Here is a 27132-nt window from a genome sequence, read left to right on the forward strand (position 1 = left end):
TGGCCAGCAAAAGTGTATTATGAGCCCAAAAAAGGCCCCAAAGAGCCTGCTATGGAGGCTACCTACATAATAGCTCTTAGGGCACTGTGTGTTACTAGCTATATAGCAAATGACTGAAAATGAAATGTGAATGAAAATGTGATCCTAAAGCAGGTTTAATGCATCAAATAATGCATTCACCGGGTGTACTTATTCTGGCATTTATAGCACACATACTAGCTGAAGCATAAAACTGCTTGCTGCTATTCGATAAAAAAGCTTACCGTCACACGAGTATCCATCGGTGCCCAGTTGGTATCCTGCCCTACAGGAGCAACGGACGTCACCAATCAGGTCTGTACAGATGTGATCACACAGACCTCTTCCTGCGTTCTCCAGGCAACCGTGAACATCTGCAGAAACAACATGTGTAATGATATCAGATCTAAAAACATGCATACGTGTACCTTTTTACCTTTGAGTATATACACAAAATTGGCTAAAGAAACAATCATGGAAAAATGAATGAATGACTTCCCTAGCAACTGTCAATTTGAATTTTAGTTAGAGTAAATTTCAACTGAAGCAGCGACCATTGACTGATCATTGCGAGGCAGCTTGATAACTAGTTTGAACAAATTTCGTTGATAAAGCAGTGTCTTTGATAGGTTTTATATGTTTCGTTGCCTTTAAAGTTATATTCAAGATTTAGTCTATTTCAAGAGGGAGCCTCACTAGATCACCCTAATACTTCATTGTGAAAAATTAAAATATACATATTCAATCGAGCGCTTTTGTCTATTAAGTTTTGACACAAAGTGTATCACCTTCACAGCTGTGAAGATCATTCAAAAGTTCAAACCCATTCTCACACCAGCAGCGGTAACTTCCTGGAGAGTTGTGACAGATGCCGTTGTTGGGATCACAGGGACCATGTCCAGCATTGGCGCTGCATTCGTCTATGTCTGAAGGAACAAAATCATTCAATCGGATATCGGAGAATTCTCGTACACAACCAGGATGCACTAACTTTGCTTACGTTTCGATGTCTATCAGACACCTTCTTCAGGGCTTGTTACTGGAGTCATATGCCGCTTGCTGCTACATATAGCCGATGTAGGTGGCACATTATCGGCGAGTACACAATCACAAGCTCCTAGATGAAATATATATATATATATATATATATATATATATATATATATATATATATATATATATATGTAATCGCCTGGTCACAAGTCATAGATTAATGATTCTGATTTCGTGGAATTGTCCAGTTAGCAAGCTTTGACAAACTAACTACTGACAGATCAAAAGCAATCCTTTTTAGAATAATACAGCTGAATTTTGTACGACACATCAACAACTATACCATGACTACAATTCGAAAATTGTACGATGACTTTGACCAGACCATAAGGTACGCTTAGGATGGACAGTTTTGAATAAAAAAGGAAGGGTACATTTTAGAACAGGTGTCTATGATAGGACGGAAATATCTTGCTTGGCAATGCCTTTCTGGTTTTATTTGAACACAGGAATTGCAACAGTTCCACTAAATCACGGTTTAAAAATTACAATATGAGTAACACCTACCTGTCTGACAGTTGAAACCTGTCCATCCCGGTCTACAGTCACATCTGAAACCGTTGGTAAGGTCTCTGCAGATCCCATTGTTATGGCACGGGTTACTGTCACATTCATCATGTTCTAACATGAAAGAAAAACTATTGAAATCTTATGAATGTGACTGCTGTTACATACTCTATCTAGGAAGACATAAGTGCACACTATAACATTGCAATAAAAACACCATAGGGTTCGAATAAAGACCCACCCAAAGTGTTTCAGGCGACATAATATCTGCCAATAGACCTACGAATAAACCACCAAGAGAGCGAATGGTACAAGGTGGTTTATAAAAAAAGTACGAAGTGGTACCGAAGGCCGGACCCTCGGGAGGGCTGGAAGTGATGGAACACAAGAGCGATGGAATACATCATGTTGTATTACTGTACAACTATACCCACACGACAAAATACACATTTCAATGCGAAATGCGCAGGAATTTAAGTAAAAAATTCCAATAGCCCAAATCCCGAAGTTTATGCCGCACCGCACTCGGCACACGCGGAGTACGAGTGCGTTCGATTTATTCGTTGAAAACCCCTGTGATACAATTAAATCCCCGTGTAATAAGTCAAGTTACCACACGATTCGGACACCTGTATCCGGACGCGTTATCAAAGCCCTAGTATGACATAAATAATGATACAAGAATAGCTATGATCTTTAGATGACAACGTGGAAAACGTTTTGAAGACTTACAGGCAGAGCTGCATAACTGTTATATCATCATAATATGATGAAGATATTCTAAAGTGATGGTCATATTGATATTCAATAAAATGTAAGCGAATCGAAGTTGCCAACATTACCAAAGCACATGTTTTACGACAGTACACCTAAAACGCTGAGGGAAAAATTGAAATATGTAACACATCTTTTTCACAACTTTTTACCCATCCAATGTCTGTCTTACTTACCAGTACAGTATCTTGATCCGATTATCTGGTAACCGTCCCGACAGGTACATTGATAGCTTCCGTAAGTGTTCACACAGTTGTGTTCACAGCCTCCGTTGTTATTGGAGCATTCGTTGTTGTCTTGGGAAGTATGAAATTCAAATCAGACCCACAATTATAATATCCTTCAGATTTTGTTCCCTTTTCCGAGCTTTTTTATCTTTACATGAGGTTAGAATGAGTAGAGAAATACATAAATGTGAAAAAAAGAACCATGTTGGTCTACCGGTCTATAAAAAAAAGAGCTCTCTTTAAAAAAATGTTTAGATTACGTTAATTGTTGACAATATCGATTGCTGGTAGTGCTACATTAGGGAGAAAAATATTTTTCGTTCCTCATTTTTGAGAGCAGATCTTTTGATTCCCTTATATAAATTACAATACAGATATTTCTACAATACAATGATACACTGATTGTAACCGCATCACAAAGCAACCTGTCAACTGTTAAGAAGTAAGTATGTGAAGTATGCAAATTATGTAAATCCCACCTACCTAACTGACAGTTGGTACCTCTCCATCCCGGTCTACAGTCACATCTGTAGCTGTTGGTGAGGTCTCGGCAGGCCCCACCATTACGACACGGGTTACTGGCACACTCGTTGATTTCTAGTAAAAATACAAAGGAGATATCACATAAAATGCTACCAAATCCCAGTCGAGGACACGCACTACAAACTAAACAATGACGGAGAACCCTTGGAATTCTAACCCATTCGTCGGGTCAATGGTACAGCAATGTTTTGAAGTGTACGTGCCGCAACAGCTTTCTTCAGATCCCAAGAGAAATTCAAAATCGGATTTTAGTCTGGAAACGTTTATGGCCACTCTAGAACCTACAAGCCGTTTTCCTGTAACCAAACCGTTGTAGATCTTACTGTGTGCTTGGAATGGTGTCAATGTCTTACTGTAATGTCAAGTGACGTCCCAGCCTCAACTTTTTAACAGGCTTGCTCTACTAATGTAAGGCTGCCCAGGGTGTTTTTGCATCGCTATTCAATATCTTGTCGCCAAGCTGTTCTAACTCAACAATAAATTGTTAGAGGTTGTTTTTGGCATTTTGGTAGATAGTTAAAATGATATTTAATTGTTGTAGACATAACAGTTTCATGTTCATAATTCGTATATATTCACAAATGTTAATGTCTTACACAATGTATAATGTTTGTCAATAAATATGTCAGTGTAGGAAGTATAACCATATACTTAGACCTGACTCCCTGGTCTGACACATTTATTGTTCCCTTTAAGGTGACGGTTTTAGCCAAAACATGCTTGTTTGGATCCGTAAAGCATTACCTTTGCCATCATAAGAGGTAAATACCCCGCAGAATTACAGACCCACCACTTTGCTTCACGGTAAGCAAGATTGTCTTGTTCTTCCTTTACATAAACACTTTACATACCTTAGACCCAGCGGACCAAGGATTGTTTGACACGTTCATGGACCAGTAATAGTATTCCAAATCTTCTGAGGCTTTAATACGTTGGTTTTGTTTGGTAGGTTCTATGAAATAATTAAACTTTTTCTGTTGATTCTCACCACGGCAGTATCTTGATCCAGACAGTTGGTACCCGTTCCGACAGGTACACCGGTAGCTTCCGTAAGTGTTCACACAGTTGTGTTGGCAGCCATCGGTGTTACGGGAGCATTCGTCGATATCTTGGTTAGAATGAAAGATACATTAGACTCAAGATGATAAAACGTCTTCGTCAGTTGTTCCACACTCTATGCATGTTGATTAGTTTTGTATCCGAAACACATTAGGTGTCGAGCGAGATTTTATGTTGATCAGGATTGATATTGAACTCGAAACAATTAGAATAGTTGGAATGCAGCATTTAACCACAAGGTTATAAAATGTTTTCATTTTAGATACGCAAGCCTTTACTCACCAACGCAGCTCTTTGAGCCAGACAGCCGGTAACCGTTCCAACAGGTACATCGGTAGCTACCCAAGGTGTTCACACAGTTGTGTTGGCAGTCATCGGTGTTACGGGAGCATTCGTTGTAGTCTTGATAAAAAGGAAACATAGATTATGTATATGCTAATGAAACATTACAGACAATTTGTCATATGTAAAATAGCTATAGATTTTTGTTTTCAATCTGCATCAAAACTAATTCCATAAAAGTCAGCTCAAGAAAACGTGGCGAGCCGATTTGAAATGTGATCCAAGTACTGCTCAGTGTCAACAACCGATACGCATCCACCTACGCAGGGACATTCAACGGCGAAACCGCCTGTCTGGATGTACCCTGCTTTCTCAACCGTCACCCTTATTTCCAGACCGCCATGCTTACAAATGTCAATAAGCTTACCCTTATATATACAAGATCCCTTTTGAAAACTAAAAGGCCTATTCTCTGATTGGCTGACAATTGGTTTCTGTCGACGCTCAGAGGAACTAAGAGTGACGGTTGAGAAAGCAGGGTACATCCAGGCAGGCGGTTTCGATGTCCCTGCGTAGGAGAATGTCGATCCATGACCCCAATTCACATTTTTTGTCAGATTAAAAACCTTGCTACATATTGACCTATACTGTTGATCCTTTGATCAATTACTACCAATCTTGCTAAAAACAACTATCAGCAAACAGGGAATAAGAAATTTTAAAATGCAATAAAATTAGCAAATTGCATGATATAATGATATTTTTTCTATCACGATTACCACAAAATTTCCAGGATCCGCTGTATCCATAACCAGTGCTGTAACCAACATAACTGATTGATACAGGGTCTGGATCTGTCCATCGCATGAACGAGTCGGTTTCTCCAAACTTCCCAACAGATATAGTTCCAGCTGAAGACCAGGATATCCAGAAGCTCTTGTATTCTGGAGTTGGTGACCACATAATGCCTATATTAAAAAAGAGAGATGACGTCGTTGTTCTTTTCCGATTTTGATTCTAATCTGACTTGCGTTCAAAGAATTTTGTAGTGAAAAAGCATATTATTTTCTAGTGGAAAACACAGGCCACACAATGATAAATAAAGGTTTCATCAAATCACAAGTAGCAGCCTTAGTCTGGTTTCTTTCTTACTATTCTTCTTACTTTTTAGAGTCCATTCCAAGACACCGTGCGGATGTTTGTTGCCATTGTTTAGAATTGATTTTAAAGTTTTGTAATTATATGTCTAGGACATTTGATACTTCAGAAATAGTTTTAACACTGTTTCAACTTTATAGATATTTCCCTGGTCCTGTAAAACTTTGGAAATATTCATGGCGTGGAATTGGATACTTCTAATGGTTTCTAAATAATGATAACAGCATTCTACCATTATTTACCATTTTCTACCATTTTCTACCATTTTTGTAAATGGTTCGGTGGGCTGGGAAGATAGCAATTCACACATCCTTGCAAAGTATGGTTGGGTGCCATGCAACAATGGCCCACCACAAAGGAACCGCCAGTGCCCAACAGTGAAATCTAAAAATATGCAGATGCAACAATAGGGCTTACTTTTATGGGGGCAATAAACTAATTTTACCATTTGGCCAGGTTTACCATTTTTTGTAAATATTTGTAAATGTGAAATAATCACAGAGAGGTTTAACAATTATTCTAAATAAAGATATTTTTGTACAGTTACTTTCAAAATGTTTCTAAAATATTCAAAGAAATTCAAATAAATGAGTATTTTCTTAGTCAATTTTTTGAAAATAATTTAATTATTGTGGCTCAGATATTCTTTTATTCAAAATAATTCAGACTAATTATAAATATCGCCTAAAAACCCTCATGGTGTCTTGGAATGGACTCTAAAACTTTGAATGTTGTTAATTCGAAATTGTGCCTTTACATAGTCCATTCCAAAGATTACATCCCTAAATTCAAAAGACCGCTTCTTTGCCTTCCATTTATGTTATTGAAGTGCATTTCAAATTAATGGCGGACGATGATAAAATCACTATGTAGTTAATATATCTCCTTTGGCTTTGCGGTGGTTTCGACAAATCTTGATGCAAACCTTTCGATAGAAATGTTGTTTTGATGTTGAAAATACAGAAAAACTTCATGGGACGAGAAAAGACTTGCACGTTTTAACTAACCGACAATCATGGAATAGACTGAGGGGGGGGGGGGTCATTGAATTACCTTCTGTCCTTACTTCTGCCCAGTTGGTCCCTTGCTTCCTTCGACGGATGGCTGACCATTGATTGCGCCAACCACCAATGACAATTTCGTACATGGGGTCGGAATCCTGGTTAATGGGTGAGAGAGCGATATGAACGTCGCTTTGGGCCTTAACCTTAAACGTGAAGGGCGATCCAGGAATAGCCGGTAGGTTCCATCGGTACCGATAATTGTCATCTGTGCTGGCAGTAGTCACGACGTCACACGAATTGATGACGTAACCTATTGGCAATATCAGAGAAGAATTTTGCTTGACTACATGGTCACCTGGTCAACTAGTTACATTCGCTTATGCATTCAGTGGCGTCGGGCGTTGCGTAACTGGTAGAGCGTTCGGCTCGGGACTTAGAGGTTCTGAGTTTGATTCCCGCCGTGCCCCGCCCCGACGTTGTGCCCTTGGGAAAGGCATTTAACACGACCTTCCTCACTACACCCAAGTGTAAAAATGGGTACCTGATTTCGGTTGGGGAGGTAAAGAACTACCTTTACCTACTGTCTGTACCGTGCACTGTTAATATAAGTTACAAAACTTGAGTTCAGTGACACATTGTCCTCGTCTGCCCAAAAGCAAAATAGAAAGCTTATGCATTCTGGTACATATCCTGAACGTCACACATTTTGCCACGTATACTTTGATTACTTTTATTCGAAAACAGACTTCCTGAAATAGAACAATTATGCCTGTGGTATGGGATTGAACAAAGCCAGAGAAGCCTTATTTTAGGAGGATATACTGAGGATATACATATTTTTCCATCTTATTCCGTATGCTTATTTCGTGGAATGTACGAAGTGCCGTATCATTTGGCCTGTTAGTAATGACGCATGAATCCAAAGTATACAATACTGAAAACACACTAAATTGGATACATTTCAATAGAATGAAGAACGCTCTTACTTACAACATGATGCGACTACCAATAGGCATTTCTGACAGTATGTCCAACTATCACCATTTACGATTTAATGTTAGTGCATAACAACATTGCTAGGTAAAATCCAAGATAGATTTACCGAATGTGGGAACCAGCAGAGTGTAGACGGTAGATACGAGCAGGAGAGTTCTCATGGTTAGCGATTTCCCTCACCTGAAACCAGTTTATGTTGTAGTAAATGGTCATGTATCATAATATTATTATAACGTTATGTCCAGTACCATGGGAAACTTTTAGTCTGTGAAGAAATTGTCCAAGCCAACACCTACCATGACGATAGATACTTGATAACCAAGCAACATACATTTTATTATCATATGGCAGCAACATATTTTGACACTCTGATGTTGTATACAAACGTGCGATGATTACAAGACTCACCTTCTAGCAGATTTCCTGATGTGTGTTCCCAGAACCGTCTACAACTGCAAAGCGTCCTACGTCTCTCTCTCTATATATATTCAACGTGTGAAGTATATGTTCATACGGAAATGTCACATATATAAATGTACTGTCCATGTACGTTTAATAACATTTCCTAAGGACTGTCTGGCAAAATAATTCCATTTTTCATATTCACGTTTTGACAGGCGTTTCCGTCTACATCAACCGAAAACAGATGTTGCCCCTTACATTGCTACAAATTTTGAACAGTTCGCAAACATCACTAGTTGGAATATCCATGTTCAAAATTAGAAATTCCGTGGTAAATTAGGACAGCAGTCGCTCCATACTTGACGTGTAGGGCGTAGATACATATTATGAAAGGATGTGTAACCGCTTGTATTTGGTAACATCTGCCAAAGCGTTACACGTTCCAGAGTGCATTTGTATATCACCCAAAGGTTAAATTTTTGGCATGCGCCAAAATTCACACAACGAAACTGCGTGTACATTGAACTTTTTAATGTTACTTGAACCTATATATTGGACACAAGAAGAGAAAATCAAATGCTAACAAGTACATGTATTCGACTACGAACTTTCTGGCACAGATTCTACAGCACACATGGCATTTTAAGTCTGTATATATATCTTTGTTCTGTATGTAGATAGTACAGTCTCGTTCATATCAAAAGATAACTTAGAATATGTACGAAGATACTGTAAATGCAGAAAGGTTTTTGTGATAGCCGCTTTACCGCGAACGAAAAAAACCGCCGCGAACATTTTTCCATGGCAGTAAGAGACTACAGGGTAGACGCCAGAATTACAATTTTCTCCAATAATACATGTAATCCAATGGGAGAGTTGAGGAAAAAATGCAATTATCTCAAGAATGAAAAGTTAAAGCAATTAAAACTTACCCACAAATGATAGCCTACTATTTTCCAGTCTCAGCAAATTCATTTGCAAGGATTTCTATACGGCTAGTGTTTTGATACGCCTCCCCCACCCCCATTAGAGCCCTTGGATTGGTCCGTTTGACTCAAATCAGATATCTGGTGACGATGCCACTATTTCATTGGGGTGCGGAAACCACCTCATGGAGAAAGGTGATTTTTTTCTAATTCAACAAATATAGCTAGGGTCTTTCCTAACGCATCCACTCAAAATGACCGAGGATAGTTTAGTAGAATGAAGGAGATGACAAAGGTTAAAGCAATCTTAATTTTTCAGTGAGAGGAAAAGTGACCAAATACATATTATCATATCTTTCAATGCCACTAGAAGTTATCAGCAAGGAAGATTCCAGATAGTCTGTACTAGCATTTACGTAAATATATGGTGTGATAATAGACATGTATACATGTCCGTTAAGTTATTTTCTTATTTTCTTTTAATAAAGAAGTAATAATAATATAATATTTACAAATACAACCCCATCCACAATTGATACTTTTACGAAGGAATAATTATAAAGAGTAATATACACTTATTAAAGCTTAAGAAGTTACTCATTAAAGTTAAAGAAGCTACAGTCAGGTCTAAAGCAACGTTGTTTTTTTTTTTTCAAATCAGGGGTCAGGAACTTAATATGCTTTTCACCCCCAAATCCGGGGTCTAAAAGGAGATGGCAATTATTACAGGAGTCAAGACGTTTAATTTTTCTTTGTTATTTTATTACTTTAGCATGGTTGTAGGCCAATGTTTGGATATACAATATATCAGAACTGCTGAAGTGTCAAGCAAATACAAAACATTTCAACTATTATTGGATGATGTAGATCAAATGAACCTGGATATCACGTATGTGGTTCTTAGTATCCTAGTATATATTGGAATTCAATTTTTAATGTTGAATTGCGTTGTTTACAAAGGTTTTATGGCCATGATATTCTCCAGATGATTAAAATAGTTAATACAAAAGGTGTTTCATGAAGTGCATTTATATCCTAGATATATGATATGCGGCTATGGTTACAAGAAGCTTCATGTTCCACAACGAGTTTATAAACACCTGGTCCAATACTCATAAATTAATTTTTAGGGAATCCGTTAAAAAACCATAACATTTATTTGACACTGACTACTTGTCAGCCATTACTCATTAGACATTCTTATGAAGCTATGAAGTAATATCCTGCTGTGATATTTGTGAATAGGATACTGGAAGTATTCCTCAAGTCAACTATTTGGAGTGAATTGCGTTCAAAGATTGAACAGTCTAAGTATCTTCTTTGAAGTTTTCTGCATGCTTCTCACTGATGCAGTATTTTGACCAAGCCAATTGGTATCCGGGCCGACAGGTACATCGGTAACTACCCCGGGTGTTCACACAGTTGTGTAGGCAGGCTCCGTTGTTATCGTCACATTCGTTGTAGTCTTGAACAAAAGGAAATTCAAATTAGACTCATAATGTTCCACCTAAAAATGAAAAAAAAAAAAAAACAGAAACTTCAAAAAGCCAGTGGGGCACCTACTTGCGAATAAGAACAACATATACTATGGACACAGTGTTTTGGTCCGGCTCTGAAGCCCAAAATTTGTCCCGGTGGAGAGTTGATACGGGGTTGGGTGGTACAATTAGGTTACGGCATCTATTGGTCGCCGGGTCCCGACTTGATTTTAACTCTAAGTAAAATAGTGGAGGCCCTGCCGAGCCCCAAAATAGAGGATTTGGCATAAAAGAATTATTATCATTACTGACATTTTGGTATTTATCCTCTAGAATACGATTAAAAGATTACCGCAGAACTTCCAATTCCCAGTGCTCTTCCATCCCGTGGTGAATCCAGCGTAGCGGATCGGCAGGAAGTCTGGGTCTCTCCACCGCATGAACGCAGGTTGGCCTTCCTTCCCAACGGAAATAGTTCCCAGTGAATTCCAAGAAATCCAGAAGTTTCTGTACGATGATGCCGAGAGGATGTCTGGATTGAAAACAGAAAATATACTTAAGCTGTCTTGCTAATTAATTGATTTCCGTTCTCTTGACCAAAATTTACACAGTAATTGCATTTCTTGTGTTGAGTACATGTTCCAATGTTTATTTCTTTGGAAAATAACTCATGGCGAAAAATACTTTAGAACAAGATGGACAATACCAATGTAGTTTAGATTAGGCTTCAGCAAGTAAATTTTATGGATGATATCCTATGCAGAATGCAAAACTAATGAGAAAGCGCGAAAAAAAAGATGGCTATTTTTTTCTGAAATCAGTCGAAAATTAATGAGCATTTATTACGGTTATCACATTTCAATGGAAAATTATCACATTTCACATGACAATGTATAAAGATTCTCAATTTTTAAAGGAAAAATTATCACATTTTAATGGCAAAAAGATTACATTCAAACATTCACAAAATAATGTTATTTATTTGCAAACAAAGTAGAATTTTACTTCAGATTTCAGATTTACTACAATATTATTAAAAAAGGCCGTCTAGGCTTCCCTTTTAATGCCAACTATGGACACCAACAAAAATGCCAAAAGATAAAACAAGACATCATTTGTAAGAGTCCAAGAAACCAAGTACATGTAGTGATCTTATAAATTGTCATAAGGTAATTGTGGCATGCAAATGTGACAATACTAAGTATATAAAACGAAAGAAATAAAGGCGATGGTATTACTTGGCGTTTTCACTAGCACCTCGTGCTTCCCTTGCTTCCTTCGGCGGATGGCTGACCAGGTATTACGCGATCCGCCGATGAGGATTTCGTACATGGGGTCAGAGTCACCGTTGCGGTGCGACAGGCCGATGTGGGCATCGTTCCTTGCCTTGACGGAGAACTTGAAGGGTGATCCCGGTAGTTCAGACAGGCGCCATTGGTAATGGTAACTGGTGCCTGAGTAGCCGGTAGACGCGACGTCGCACTCTGAAAAAGACTCTAAAATCCATTAGCCACAGAAATGTCAACTTAGCTCAAAGTACCATCCTGTCATTTTTTGAAACTAAAAGGAAGCTAAGTACTTTGTGATGAGAAGAGATGGCTTTTAATCTCAGTTTGAAAAATGTTAACAATAATGTACAGAAATAATTAATGAAGATTGTATCAAATGTAGAATAAAAGGAAAGTTGATATGGATTAATATGTATACACCTCTCATGATCATTGGCTCCGGGCTGACAGCGTTTCTGGGTGGTCCAGGGAGTCCATCACTGCCGTCTGACCCGTTGGATCCGGGTTGGCCCTCGGGACAAGGTGGGCCCTCGGGACCGGGTGGACCCTTAGGACCGGGTAGACCTTCGGAACCGGGTGGTCCCATGGGACCGGGTGGGTCAATGGATCCGGTTGGGCCAGGGGTTCCAGGTTGGCTGCATGGCCCAGATGAGCCGGGGAGGCTAGGGGTTCCTGGTGGCCCAGCAGGACGTGGAATCCAATTCCGACCGTCACAACCATTCATACCAGGTATCCCCAAAGGCCCGTGTATGCAGCCTGCATAGCAATAAAAAATCAACATGGTATAAGAGAAGATGTACACCTAATTCAAAGTTCACATACATGAAAGCTTCGACTTTAGATTTAAAGTGAAAATAGTTAATGCAACAAGTTATACAATATCACAACTGTGCTTTACAGCGTGCTAATTATACTTCGTAGCCGTGTCTGGTTTAGATTCTTGTTTAGACCGACGTTAGTTGAATTTTGAGGGCTGAAATTATTATTTGTTTATTCCACATATTAGCAACATATTGTCACACGTGCGTCTAACACACCACTACCCAAACTATTTGCCACCATTTTCTGTGAATTGCTTGTTTTGCCATTGTACTTGTCATTGTCAGTATTTTTTTGTTCCTCAAGAGGTGATGTTTATATTTAGCATGTTGCTATGGTGTATGGCCTATCTGTACTGTACTGCACTTTGTTGATCAATAAAAAAACTACACAAGACATTAAGAGAATAGTCATGGGCATTGTTAGTGTGAACATTTTCCTATACATTTCTATTGAATATATTGTTGGCAGCTCTCTTCGCCCTGCGGTGGCCAATCGGATCAGCACACAAGACGGGCGGCCGGCCTCTCTCTCCGGCTTGCCTGTTGTATTTAGGACGGAGCGTTTTGGGACGGTACATGACGTCTGTTTATGCTCACGATGCTTCTAAATATAGCATCACAATTAATATAGACATAAAAATGGAAACCCAACTTACCTGGCGTCTTACTCATCTCGTAAAGACGCTGCTCAAAGGCGGCGGTTCGGTTTCGTTCCTTATCCAGGTCACGGCGCATGTCGTTTTGGTCGCGATTTAAGTCATCAACAGTGGTGGAAAGTTGGCGCATGTCGTCTCGGTTGCGCTTCAAGGCTTCAACAGTGGTGGACAGTCGGCGCATGTCGTCTCGGTTGCGCTTCAAGGCTTCAACAGTGACGGACAGTTGACGCATGTCGTCTTGGATGCGCTTGAAGGCGTCAACAGTTGTGGACAGTTGAGATATTTCCTGCAAATGTACAAACATATGTATATGCGCGTCAGAATACCAACCATAAAATAAACAAGATGACAAAGCAGAACGTTCTAGCTTCATCATCATCATCATTATTCATCATCTATGAGGTGCAGCAAGTAAAGTTTGTCTCTCACCGCATTGAGAAGCCACGGGCCCTCTAGACCAGTTTCTGACTCAATACGTTTCTTAGCTTAATTGACTCAATAGACTTGACAAACGAATCAGAATCAGTGTCAGAAAAAAATCGGTTTACAACAGGCCTTGTGGCACAGGTGTTTTCACCTCTTTATTGATGAAAGTCAGAGGGGCGAGTCCAACAGCGAGCAGACTTAGCAGCAGGGCAATGCCGGCGATCATACAGCTACGGTGGGAGCGAATGAAGCTACAGACGGCACGGAGTCCGCTTGCTTCACCCGGATACGTGCGGTCTATTAGAAAACAAGAGCTTTTAAAACAGGAAATGTTTTATCGAATGTTGAACGGAAATTTTCAGCACAAAAATTGGACTTACACAAAGTTTCAATGACCAACTCCAGTCTTTATCCAGGAATGACAACAGACTGAAATTGGGCAGTCAAATAGCTGTGTAGATCTAATTTTTGCGTTGTAAATTGGAATTCGACTTTAAACCGGATAGATAAATTCATGACTCTTCGATGACTCAATTATCTTACAAGCACAGCCTCCGGCTGTCTTGTTTGGTTCAATAATGTGAATAATCTGTTGTGTTATATATAATGGTTTGTTATTTTGGATAACCCACTACAAACTGTACATAATCAATGGAGGCTCAAGCAATTCTTTGTATGTGCGTTTTTGGTTTAGATGAATTTAAAATAAATTGGGAATAACACACAGTGCAATAAATAACATGATAGCAAAGCATGAATCAATAGACTAATTCAGTGACAGAGCCAATATTGGTAGATTGCTAGGATTTACAACAAGGTGTAAACGGGTAAATTTAGGAAACAATCTTATTTCAGATAGAAAGAGCTAACCGGTCTTGTCTATTTTAGAATTATAATTGCTTTTTTAAAACTGCTAAACAATATTACTGTGGGTAACATTTGGTGCCTTATCGCTTTTCATTTTTTCTCTGCCAGACGGAACAAATTAGATTATTACATGTTAACTCTTTTAACTTTTCGACCCGTTTATTGACATTTGATAATTTAAGATTGCGTCGATGGGTTGCTTTAGAGATCAGATTGGTCACAAATTTCTCAGGAATATACTAGTAATCACTTTGTGATCGTACGACAATCGTAATTAGACGCAGAAATACATGACAGTTGCATGCCAAAAACCCACAGGATACAAACCAAAGGATAACAAAATTTTACCTGCTCCAGAGACGTACAAAGCGTTGGGTATACCCGCAGCGGCGTCCGCAATGGACCGCCAACCAGTCTGCGGCTGCTGCATGGGTGTGGTGCCTAGAGGAAAATTGCAAAATCAAAATGGCACCTACGGAATGTATTCAAGAGCACAACAATCGCTTAAAGATTTCATAAAATCATAGTATAATATTAGTCAAAAATTGGTTTCATCTTGAGCAACGAAGATGGGTTCCAAACTGGTTATGTTTTCAGCCAAGTGCACCAACTCTACTTGATTACTATTCCTATACTTGCATTGTTTTGACAACTCATGACAGCTAACTAGACTGTACTGGTATTGAATTGTTCTGACTAGTTCATTCTTTCAAAGCTGAAGAAGAGTGATGGATGTCACTCGAAACGTCCGGAAATAAATATCCGTTTTTATCCAGTTGTAGAGATTGAATTGTATTTGAATATTGCTTACCTGGATGTCTAACCTTCATAAACGTATGATGGATGATAGAATACTTTTAAAATACAGCCTACTGCCTAAATCCTTTTTTCGGCGCACCTCCCTATGTGGCGGTCTCCATGCTTTCTCCCAAAAAGCGTAGGCAGGCCTTCTTCAGCTCCCGTAAATCGTAGAGACACGGTTTCATTTTACACAATTTGTAGCAGGCCATAACGTACACATACATTCCATTCCATAGTAAAAACCACAAACCCTGTGTCTTCGCCTTATATTCTACAACTTCTCAATGCATTTCACAGATAACATTGACCACCTACTGCCAAGATTCCAAGTAACTTGCCGTTTAGATTCTTAATGACATACAAAAGTCTCCAATAACGTCGGCCTGACGTAGAGTACGCTCATCCTGACATGCACCTCACAGTTTCATATTTAAAACCAACAACATCCTCTCAACACCTCGCCTTCTAACTTCCACTTACAAGCGACGCTCCGCGGACGACACATAACTAAAGGAAGCCCACACACAATAACGTAACGACCGCATTAACAAACCACACTCAAAACTTTCACCATCCAAATCAAACAACCTCGCCGTCATACCACCCAAATACCACCACAATCTGTCCAAACCAATTATTCCACTCCCAATAAACCATGCAACACAACCAAACACATCAACATCCATTTATAATTCCAGCAACATATACACTGTTAAGCTAGCCAATCACACATCTACAAATAAACCCTCCACCACCGCACCATCACCCATTTCACGAAGGTTGAGTTCTGCGAACGCTTGTTTATAAGTTAATATTTGCTGCTTCCCCGAATACGGGAATTTACTTCACAATCCGAATCCGAGCTGGACGCACCCCTCAACACACCGTACCCCAAGCGATGTTCGAAAATGATTTATATGACATGGTTGTGGGGTCACTCACAACTTTAACCCTTCCATGTATAGAAAGAATATCGTCATAAGAATGCAATTTTCCAAACATCATGGCCGAATTGTATTTGGAAAAGAATGAAAGAAAATACGTTGTACAACAAGCAAGGCCTGTGTAATTTTGATTTCCCAGATTTGTCATTACATATTTTTTTCAAACGAAAACCTATTGACAGCTGACATGTGAAGAGAGAAGATATTTTCAACAAACGCATTTACCTGTGTCACCAGTTTGGGACTGCTGTTGATCTCCCGGCATGGTGCGACTTGTCAGGTTTCTGCACAGCAAGAATACAAGGCTACCTCCGGCGTGGTCCGAAACACAATGAGACACGTATCCTAACCTGAAGAAATTAGAAACCAGAGATAAAGAAAATCATACCGGGTGGGTTAAAAACAACGCACGTTTTCCTGTTGAGACCAATCATACAGACACGTACTCCTTTTCTTTGTTTGTTTGTTACATATTGAAAGACAGGTATCAAAAAACAATTTTCGAAGAAATTCAATTTTTGATCATGTTTCGAAAAGTATGAGATGTATTGAATCAATGCATATGCACGCATGGGAGAAAAACAATTTTCATTCTTTGTTGTTCGTCTGACATTTTCCGTGTTCGTCACAGAACAAATAGTCAGTCAACATACGTAAGAGTTTCATGTTAACGTAATTGCTACCGTGCATACATTTTTATTTGGGGGTGGAGGTTGTGCCCAAGAAACTAAAAACCAGACATGAAAGAAAATAATATTGAGTGGGTGGTAAGCTACATACATTTTCCAGTTGAGACCAATCTTACAGACACGTAATCCTTTTCTTTGTTTTTTATTACATATTACGGATCGAAAACAATTTTCGAAGAAATTCAATTTTTGATCATGTTTGGAAAACTATCAGATACATTGAATCAATGCATATGCACGCATGGGAGAAAAACAATTTTCATTCTTTGTTGCTCGTCTGACATTTTTCGTGTTCGTCACACAGCAAATAGTCTGTCAACATACGTAGTTTCATGTTAACGTAATTAATAGATTTTCTACCGTGAATGCATTTTTATTGGGGTTGTGCCCAAGCAAAACTCAAGTAGCGAACCAAAACTTAGTATTGGTAATGCTAGTTGGTCATCTTAACGATGTCACCATTGCCTTTCTGGATGGAAAACAAGATATACAAAATAAAGTGAAAACCATGATATGCAGTCTTAATGAAGCATTGAAAGTTTTTAAAAAATCATATTGAATACAAAATTAAAAGACACAACAGTACTCTCTTCGTAACTACATTTCCATCTAGTATGTTTGTCATTAGAATGAGACCATTTACAGTAACTAAAAAAGTACATCTGAAGCATGACAAAGGGACGTTTTGATAGAAAAATTTAGCTTACCTCACCATTTTGTAACTTACTCAACGAAATGACTGTTGTATGATGCTATAATCCTATCTGACATGACCAAGAAACTGTGATGTCATCATTCACTATGATGTCATTATTTACTTAAAGCTACAATTGGACTTACTGCTGAAACGATGTTGATCTATATAGCTGCACACTGACTATCTACATTCAATTTGCCAACAGCACAGCCTAACGACAATGTCAAGAACTACAAGAGCATGCTTGTACCACAATCATTTGGTGAACAAATTGCTTTGCAAATAGTAACCTTTTCTGTCATACTGCACAGCGAAAGTCACTGAAAGATTCCACGAGGATCTTTACGTAATACTTTTCGGTATGAAATATACATTTTCTGTATGTTTCAAAGATCCGAATACCTGTCAGCTTTGCGACATTATGAAAGATTCCAATAAAATCTAATGAAGTACTGAAACATGTCCTTACCGATGGGTTTGCAGGTAATGTTGTCTTTGGTCTGCATCTTCCCGTCAGCCAGTTTGCAGATGGTCTTCATCGGCTCATGGTCCGGGTTTGGGGCATGAGGGGTCAGAGCTGAGTGGATATGCATAAAGAAACTGTGTTTTCCTTGTTTTTATGTACGAAAAGTCAATGAATGTTACTAGTAGACATCCAGGTAATGAATGATATACACTGGCGATAGGCAGAGGATTTTGTCTGAAACGCCAGGCCATTTACCAAACGTATCCAGTTGATTGAGTAGCTTTGCATTGTAAATATTACAATTACTTTGTATTGCATTGTAAGTATTACAATGGTATTCAATTTCTCGGGTTATAGGCCTTTTCATGAATTCAAAATCATAAGATACGCAAAGCATCTTCTTACCTAGCATAACACAGATGGTGCTCAGGTCACACAGGGTTTCCGCCAGATGTTCCTCATCGTTAGTGGACGTAACGTCGTCCAAACTAAGGTCGAGCACTGCAAAGGCAATGACACGATAAAATGATTCAAGACAATAGAATAATACGTATTGTTAATGTTGTATAGATTTATGTATCATATATAATGAGAAAAAAAAAATTTTGATTCAAAGTTTAATTATGTCATCTTTCGTTCAAAATGCGGCGGCCATCCTTGATTTTCCGGGGTTTATCCGGGGTCATGCACCAAAACGAGGCTCGACAGGAGAGTCCCCCCTGAAAGCATGTATTATAGTATACTAGTAGATAGGCCATTTTCAGTGGTACGTTCTACCCCTCTGACTTGAAACACTGCGGAATGTGTACGGAATAAGACTCTAGCTAGCTGGCTAAACATTCACGTACCCGGTTCTTCGCAATAAGTTTCGTAGATTTGTCTCGGGAACTTCGGAACTGCTCGACACTGGAGCTAGAACAACAACATGTACAATGTACACACATAGGGCAATTTTCCTCTTACAAACTTAACTTTTCGGTAGGGTAGGAGTTGAAGTCATTATCATACCATTATCACATTATTCCTACAACTGAGCTTTCTCCTCTTCGTTCGCCATTTACCAGTAAGTATAGCAAGGAAAACAACTAAAGTCGATGAACTCTAACTGAGGACTATATATTATCTCTGGGATTTTCTTTTGGCAAAAACTAATTCGTGTATTACACTCTCCACAGGGAAATCATGGCAGCTTGTGAAAATATGACAAATCTTATCAATAACCGCTGGTCTTTCATAAAATCTAGTATGATTCATAAACCTACCCTGACAGACGATAAGCGCTGTGAATCTCGTCCACAGAATCGCAGGGAGGTTCCCAATCATGATCACTGGAGCACTACCGATCCTGGATTAAAGTATAATAAAAAAAAAATAAAGCATGGTCCATCACTATTTACGAAAACAATTGAACCAGAACATTTCGCAGAATAGTAATCTACTCCAATGTCGCTTGAGGTTTTTGACCTACCCTCGTGGTTCAACCCTATTATACGCGTGGCTTAAGTTATCAGGAAAGGTACTAGTATTCAAAAAGACGGATATCAAATGTAATGATGAAGTTTGACTTACCCGCTGATGCCAGAAATGTGATGCTGTGTTGAAGTCACGGATACTCGCAGCTTGGTTCTTGGCCTTATTGTACACATGCACATTGGTCAGATGTTGTACAAGTAGGTTGAAGTACCTTCATTATTACCCATATGGTGTTTATTGCAGATGCTACTATCAATGGTGCTCTTGACATTTACTGGTACTTACACACCACAAATTCAAGTTGTAAAATGTAGCCTTTATTACCTACAGAACTTGAAAATATCCGCTTTGACCTGTTGTATATCTATAAAAGTATTTCATATTTTAATTAAAAATGAGGAGGTTCTTGCGAAACTCATGTGTAATAAAGTTGAATTGCGGGGTATATCTGGTGACCACCTGCTTTTGTACTTGCAAATATGGCTAAAATTTCTTTACAAATTACTACTGGCGTGGACGGCACGGTATTTACTGTTATATTCCTCTCTGATGAGCTAATACAGGGAAAAATTAAAAACACCAAGAAGTGCAGGTTGCTGCTATCGAAATAACTTTGGTACCAAGCATGTGCTGAGGAAGTTTTAGGAGATGACACACAGTGGCGCTGAATTATACTTATTTTCTTATTTGTGCAAATCCAATGATAATTCCCGTGCTGGCACAACACTTACAGCAGTCAGTGATGGACTCCGACAGAGTATAGTTTGCCCTTTGGAAGCCTTTTCCTTATAACATTCTGTAGTGCCACGAAATAGTACTCCAGTTCAGCGGCTAATCAGTGTTTCGCAGCTGCCAAAGCGTTCTTGTATCTTGAGAAGGTATTGAAGGGTCGGAGTCTTAAAAGCTTGGAGGCCACTTGCACTGATGTCTCTTACCACACTTTGTGGGAGATTTTTCTAGGTAATAACATCTGTGTAATGAATGTCCTGTCAGTTGAGTGTGCCTTTGTGACCCTTTAAATTTGTTCCCATCCCTATAGCGGCTTCATGACGCCTCTTAAGCTGCAAGAACTCTAAACCTTGGCAACCGCGATTCACTGATCACTCACGGATTTAGAGTAGTATATAGAGCTTTGTCTTATTGTTCACATGCAATTACACAGTATTGTGTTTAAGTTTACGGTGCTTGTTTTCTTCGATATCAACACAGAACATTGATATAGTCATCTCTCAAGGAATGAAATAGGTCATATTTATCATATGAAGATAAAGAATAATAGTGGTTGCACCTTAAGATTTCGTGCACATATATTTTACATCATACATATATATATATATATATATATATATATATATATATATATATATATATATATATATATATATATATATATGTATGTATAATGTGAAAATTGAAGAGATGAATCAAATGTCACTTGTAAGATGTTAAATGACACCTCGGTGTTGCACACTTCGGATGATTCATTAGGCTATCAAAATGAATACATGGGAATACTTAGCAAATATCACATTCATACTATGTCTACAATATGTCACAAAGGTCATCAATAAGAAATAATGGCTCAATCAATCATACATAATGACGTTAAGAGGCTTAGTGTACTTTTCTTAATATGACCTGAGGCGAAACAATTGCACATTTAAAGGCATTACATACGGTCATATTAATGAAAGAAACAAATGCTTGATATTTTACTTGGCACTGGCTAAAGAACAGAGAACATTTTGGCACTTGATATAAGGCATAGACATGTCGTATTAGCATATAAACATCCTGCGTCGGTTTATTCGCATCATCAATGAAGTAAAACAAAACGTTATATGACCCTTTAGCATACATATACACCAGATACAATGACATTCAGGAGTAATATCATCCGGAAACTACCAATATACACTCGAGATATAGATAGATGAGTACGGCGTAAGGATATCTATGATCAGCCACAGAAACATGCACAATTCATATAAGCCAGACACATGCGTTTCTTTGGAAAGTTCTACTTCACTGTACTCTCCAAGTAGAGGTTGATGTCTTTTTCTGTCAGCTAACCCAATCAGCTGACGGCATATGAGAAAAAGGACACTTCACAGAGCTTCCTTTTACAGAGCAATGTCTCAAAAGACGTTAACGCTTATCATCAGAGGCAGGTTCTGTCATTCCAGATGCAGAGAATAGATCTAAATTCTGCAACTCCTTCGGCACCTGTAAGTCTACTGTTTAGGAACAGAAAAAGCTTTCGCTCCCCTTTCTTACACTTACAGCATGTCTCCAGGGAGTTTAGTCAATTTTAGAACTACGCTTGTAAGACGCCGGTACAGGCGTGACTTGTCTGAAGTACGGCCCGACTTTGAGGCTGCTCATCGACGCTGAAGGAAACTCTAAATTCTGCCTTTCGCATTGATAGTTGCGAACTTACAAACAAGCATACAAGTTTAGGTCTGTTAACTGTTTTCGTTATTTGGTTGTCGAATTGGGGAACCTCCTTTGATAACTGGAATTATCATAGAATAGCTCTATTTGGACTCAGTTGAAGACGACTTTGAGGCTGCTCATCGATACAAGACGCTAAATCAAACCCTAAACACTGCCTTTCGTATTGATCGAACTAACAAACAAGCTTACAAATTTACGTATGTGAACTTTTTTCGTTATTTGGTTGTCGAGTTGGGAAACCTCCTTTAATCCTGTTAATAAGAAGCTTATTTAAAAGGTTATTTACATGCCCGAGGGCTAATTGCAAGTGCATGGCATAAATATAGAAGATATACAAATGACAATGAACAGTTATAAACAATATTCTACCATTTAATAACTGGAATTATCATAGAATAGCTCAATTTTGGACTCAGGTGAAGACGTATACATTGTTTAAGAGGAATTGTTTTTGGAATAGTTCATCATGCATGTAGGTTTCTTGGCCTAGTTCATTCTTGTATAGGGGTGTATTGGGAAAGTTCTTTTTCCGACTGCGATAGCTGCTATATTTCGTTTGTTACTTATTGCACAGTCCATTATTGCACGGGGAGAGAGATGGAGTGAAATATGCTGTATTTGCTCCTGTAGCCTAAATTAGGCCTTTTCAGTTCACCAAGAAAACTTTTTGTACTTCTCGTAAGAAACCACTTTCCTTTTTATTGCAGTAACAGAGCTTCTCCTATAAATACAAAGGAAGCTGGAAGTTGAGGGTGTTAGGTAATATCTACATAGATGAATAGGATATATAGGTCGCTGGAAAAATAGGTCACGTGCTGTACCTCCAGGCCGGCTACCTCTTCTGATGTCTGTCTATTTGGCCAATTTCTAGTTCTATCAAGCGACCCACATATGGCTTTTGTTAAATGTGATAACAGCTAGTCATTGGTGCCCTGTAGGTTTCCATTTGGCCAATTTCTAATTTTTTTTCAGCGACCAATGAGTTTTGTAAAGGTAATTGGTGCCCTGTGGTTTTCGATATGGCCAATGTCTATTTTTTTCAGCGACCAGTGGAGTTTGTTAACGTTAAATGTCATAGGAATTATTACGATATGAGGGACCAACAGTAAGTTAGCGCCACGTGGTTGTCTATTTGGCCGATATCTCATTTTTGTCAGCTTCCAATGGCGTTTGGTAAATGTGATAGGAGTTATTACGACATGAGGGACCAACAGTAAGTTAGCGCCACGTGGTTGTCTATTTGGCCGATATCTCATTTTTTTCAGCTTCCAATGGCGTTTGGTAAATGTCATAGGAATTATTACGATATGAGGGATCAAGAGTAAATTGGCGATGTTGTTTATTTGGCCAATTTCTCCTTTTTATTTCAGCAACCCATGGAGTTTGGTAAAGGTGATAGGAGTTATTACGATTACGAATCAACAGTAATTGGCACCCTGTGTTTGCTCCCAGGCCAATTACGCCGTCCCACAGTTCCCCCTCGGCTCGTAAATGAAGAAATGAGAAACCTGACAAATGCAGCACAGGCGTTAGGAGAAACACCAACAGTGCAGCGAGCGAACAGACTGAGTATCTCCGCCTGATTACAGTTTCCAAGAAGAAGTCTGCATGGTGTTAGACTTTAGATGGTAGTTTCCACCAACTCTTTCGTGTGTCAAACAAGATCTCACTAAAGTTGGCTGTGACTCTACCACCCAGTTTGCGCATGCCCGACTTAGACTCAGATATCGAATAACGAATATGTCAATATTCCAATCTAGATAGAATAGAAGATGAACAGTATTTTGTAGTAGAATGTAGATTGTACAACAAAGACAGAGTCAAAGTTTATAGACTAATGGAACTTAAGTTTCCCTGCTGTGACACTTTTCTTCTGATAAATGTAACAGGACATATGATGTCTAGGGCATGCACTGTGATATTTATGGAGCTAAAGAAACCGTGTACCAAGAAGGGAAATTGAAAATTCCATTTGTAAGAAATGGTTATGACACCATATACACCACGGCGGGTCATTAACCCTTAATTATACAACAAAGACAGAGCCAAACTTTATAGACTGATGGAACTTAAGTTTCCATACTGTGACCCTTTTTTCTGATAAATGTAACAGGACATATAATGTCTAGGACATGTAGTATGATATTTATGGAGCTAAGGGAACCATGTACCAAGAAGGAAATTTGAAAATGCCATGGGTAAGAAATGTGATTAACTAGTGCTAAAGCCACTAACAAATGGCACCTCATCTTGAAGGATTTGTACATTTTGATGCTCCAGTAACAGTGCAATTTATCATGTCAAAGTTACTTGTAGAGGGAGAGATTAAATCACGAAGTTAAAGTATGTGCACAATTAGATGCTTTATAATTAATGCATAAGTTCATTATGTTCAATTAACCTTATACGCGAGATAGCCGTTTCATACAAATTTAACAGAAGACGAATGTAGGAAGAAATCTATATTTCTTTGTATGGTAAAACTTGTATGAGCACCCACGGCGAAACGACCCATCACACCTCACCTTTGCTGCAAGTAGATGGCACACTGTTAATGATGTGTCCATAACATGGCCTCCTTCGGTCATCACTGACCATAGTAAAATCCTAACTGATATCAGCCCTACAGCATGTGTTCATACACTAATGTTTCATAGGCTTTCAAGACAATCCTGGGTATGATTAAGGTTTGGATTTTGTTCCTAACTTTTGAGATGAATGGCGTCTTCCACGTTGTCCGTTGGCAGAAGTCTTTGTACCTAAAGCTAAGGGCACAACCCGTCGTACGTGCAAATACGTGCTGTCTACATGCCAAAACGTGGGCAATCTTTTTGGATCCATAAGAGGTAAGTACCGCCTCCGTAGGAACTCGTAGTGAATCCGACGGATTTTGAACCACGCAGACATGCCGTAGAACTTTACGTGCAGGCAAAACTTTGTATGCCGAGCGTTGACGTACTCCATCCTTGCTCTTGCCAACCGTTCCTCACGTTTTCAGAAATACGTGGCGGATGAGGCCTCCCAAAAGACGTACGGACAAATTGCACGCACGGCGGGTTGTGCCCTAGGCTTATTAAGAACAAATTGTCACATATGCCAACATCGTGAACAGTCATTTTCCACATGGATGTTGTAAACGATTTCAGCTAAATTGTGTAAACAACGGTTTCAAAAGTCTATGGAATACGAACACTGACCTATTATTAAATTGATTGTCAGTATTGTTTTTTACACTTAATTTACGTAAGGATATTGCGATAAGCGTATCGAAGAAGACCAAAAAATATGATACACGGTGTTAAATCATCTTCCATTTATCATCCATCCAATTGAGGTCACAGCGAGACCGTCTTTTAGTGAAATGGGGCATTTGCGAATGGATAACTGTGCCAAGTAGCTTATAACACACAGAGAAAGCCATTCCATTTCTTCCCTCATTTCTTCTCATTGATTATACATTAAGCCTTGCGTAGGTAGAGATATGTAGAGCTATGACACCTTTGCAACTCCTACGGGAGACAGGATGAAAAGGAAGCTACAGGATGAAATAGAGATACTGCTAGGGGAACTACTAAAACGATGAATAAAGTAAAAGTAAAGTAGACGTATATATGGCATGAGCTGTATAAATTGGCATGGTGAGGGGTTATGCATTAATGAATTCGAAGAGTTACAATAAGCTGTGAGTCAAGTCGTGTTTCCATATCATTTTCTACACGTCAACAGTATGTCGTCAGCAACGGTTGAGACTGTCCCACTTACACTCTTCTACTGCAGGTAATTACATGTATGTAAGACGTTCTCAGAACACCTTTTCCATGTCCCAAATGTGCAAAGGCCCGCTGATCCTTGTCAGTGGATCAGATAAGCTTTAAAGAAGCTGACACAAATGCGCGGTCTATTAACCATTTCATCAACGACGACATTAGGCAAAAGGGTTGTTGTTTTAAGAGATCGTAAGGTATTCGTCTACGATGTGTTCTTCTTGACTACTAGTATTATCTTGGTGATCTACCGAATCTCTGAAAAAGACACAATAAGATTTCACTCAACTTTTGGGATCTTGAATAAGCATCGCAGTGATTTATTAGGCGATACCTACTCGAGTTTTGGGCCCTACTGCTACGACATGAAGTGATATATGAAACTGCGTTTGTTGTGGATACAAATGATGCACTTACAGATAAGTGCACATAGCGGCCTTCGAAGTTTCACGAGTGTGACATAAAAACTATTACTTGCTGACAGCAGAGGAACAATTTGAAACAGGTGTTTATCACCACGTAAATCGTGCTGAAAGGTATGAACTACATCTACTCGGTTTGGCATAGAGCGGCCACAATCAATTAAGAGCGCAAAGGATGTTCCAGATGCATAATCTTTCACTATTTATCTGGATGAAATGCCCGATGGTGGAAATCGTTCAAAGGTCCTGGTTTCTGCCACTATATATTCACTTAACGATTGGGATTGATGACATGGGGTTCTGTGTGGCCGCTATGACTCAGCTTAAGGGCCTTTTCTCAAGTCTTATTTCCATATCCATATCTACAGGTCACCTTCAAGTAACGAGCTCAGTCTTCTCTAATGCCTTTGTGAAAGGAGTCCCAAATGGTTTGCCTAACAGCGAATGGTGGAATGCTTTTAAAAGTTTGGTACTTTTGGAGTAATGTTAGAAGTTGAAGCATAGAAAACGAGTTGAAAAAACACAAACTGGAAAAGGCAAATACTCGTACATGCAGGTAGTGTTTACCTTCACATGCTCTCTGGTCAAATTACTAGTAATGCTCTGCTTAATCCTAGTCAAACCCATTTATATATACATGGTGACCAGCCTCTCTGGCTCTGTCCTGGCACTTGCTACACAATGTAATCAAGCAGTACTACTTCAGCAGTAATCACTGTCGTCTGATCCAAGTCATTAGATATTTTCATTTCTTTTGAACGGTTGACGGAGATAAAAAGAAATAGAAAAAGAAACAATATTTTTCTTTTCCGTGAAGGTAACTGTAATAACGCACTGTTCAAGAGGGAGTACAATTGCCACGCATTTTCCCATAGTCATTCATTATGACCAAGGGCTTGTCCTTGGCTTTGCTGTTGCAAATTAAAACATTGA

At 38.9% G+C, this 27132-nt stretch overlaps 2 protein-coding genes across 2 annotated transcripts in view; both read right to left on the minus strand.

The window, feature by feature from the left end:
- LOC118424888 (fibrillin-2-like) overlaps positions 1–7782 on the minus strand; it is an 11752-nt gene extending 3970 nt beyond the window's left edge. Inside the window, exons 1-10 of the mRNA XM_035833695.1 lie at positions 7728–7782; positions 6675–6935; positions 5243–5431; positions 4464–4583; positions 4111–4230; positions 3063–3176; positions 2529–2648; positions 1579–1692; positions 807–944; positions 264–392 (exon numbers count right to left, since the gene is read on the minus strand). Of these exons, the coding sequence (XP_035689588.1) occupies positions 264–392; positions 807–944; positions 1579–1692; positions 2529–2648; positions 3063–3176; positions 4111–4230; positions 4464–4583; positions 5243–5431; positions 6675–6935; positions 7728–7782 (1360 nt within the window). The remainder of the gene's footprint in view (positions 1–263; positions 393–806; positions 945–1578; positions 1693–2528; positions 2649–3062; positions 3177–4110; positions 4231–4463; positions 4584–5242; positions 5432–6674; positions 6936–7727) is intronic.
- Positions 7783–10191: 2409 nt separating this feature from the next.
- On the minus strand, positions 10192–12462 carry LOC118424866 (collagen alpha-1(IV) chain-like). Its single transcript, XM_035833673.1, has 4 exons — positions 12137–12462; positions 11666–11911; positions 10780–10959; positions 10192–10414 (listed from the first exon to the last, which is right to left on the minus strand). The coding sequence occupies exons 1-4, from the start codon at positions 12438–12440 to the stop codon at positions 10257–10259; spliced, it is 888 nt and encodes a 295-aa protein (XP_035689566.1). The 5' UTR covers positions 12441–12462; the 3' UTR covers positions 10192–10256.
- Between the last annotated feature and the right edge of the window lie 14670 nt (positions 12463–27132).

This window comes from Branchiostoma floridae, chromosome 10 (assembly GCF_000003815.2).
Source record: "Branchiostoma floridae strain S238N-H82 chromosome 10, Bfl_VNyyK, whole genome shotgun sequence".
Classification (NCBI taxonomy): Eukaryota; Metazoa; Chordata; class Leptocardii; order Amphioxiformes; family Branchiostomatidae; genus Branchiostoma; species Branchiostoma floridae.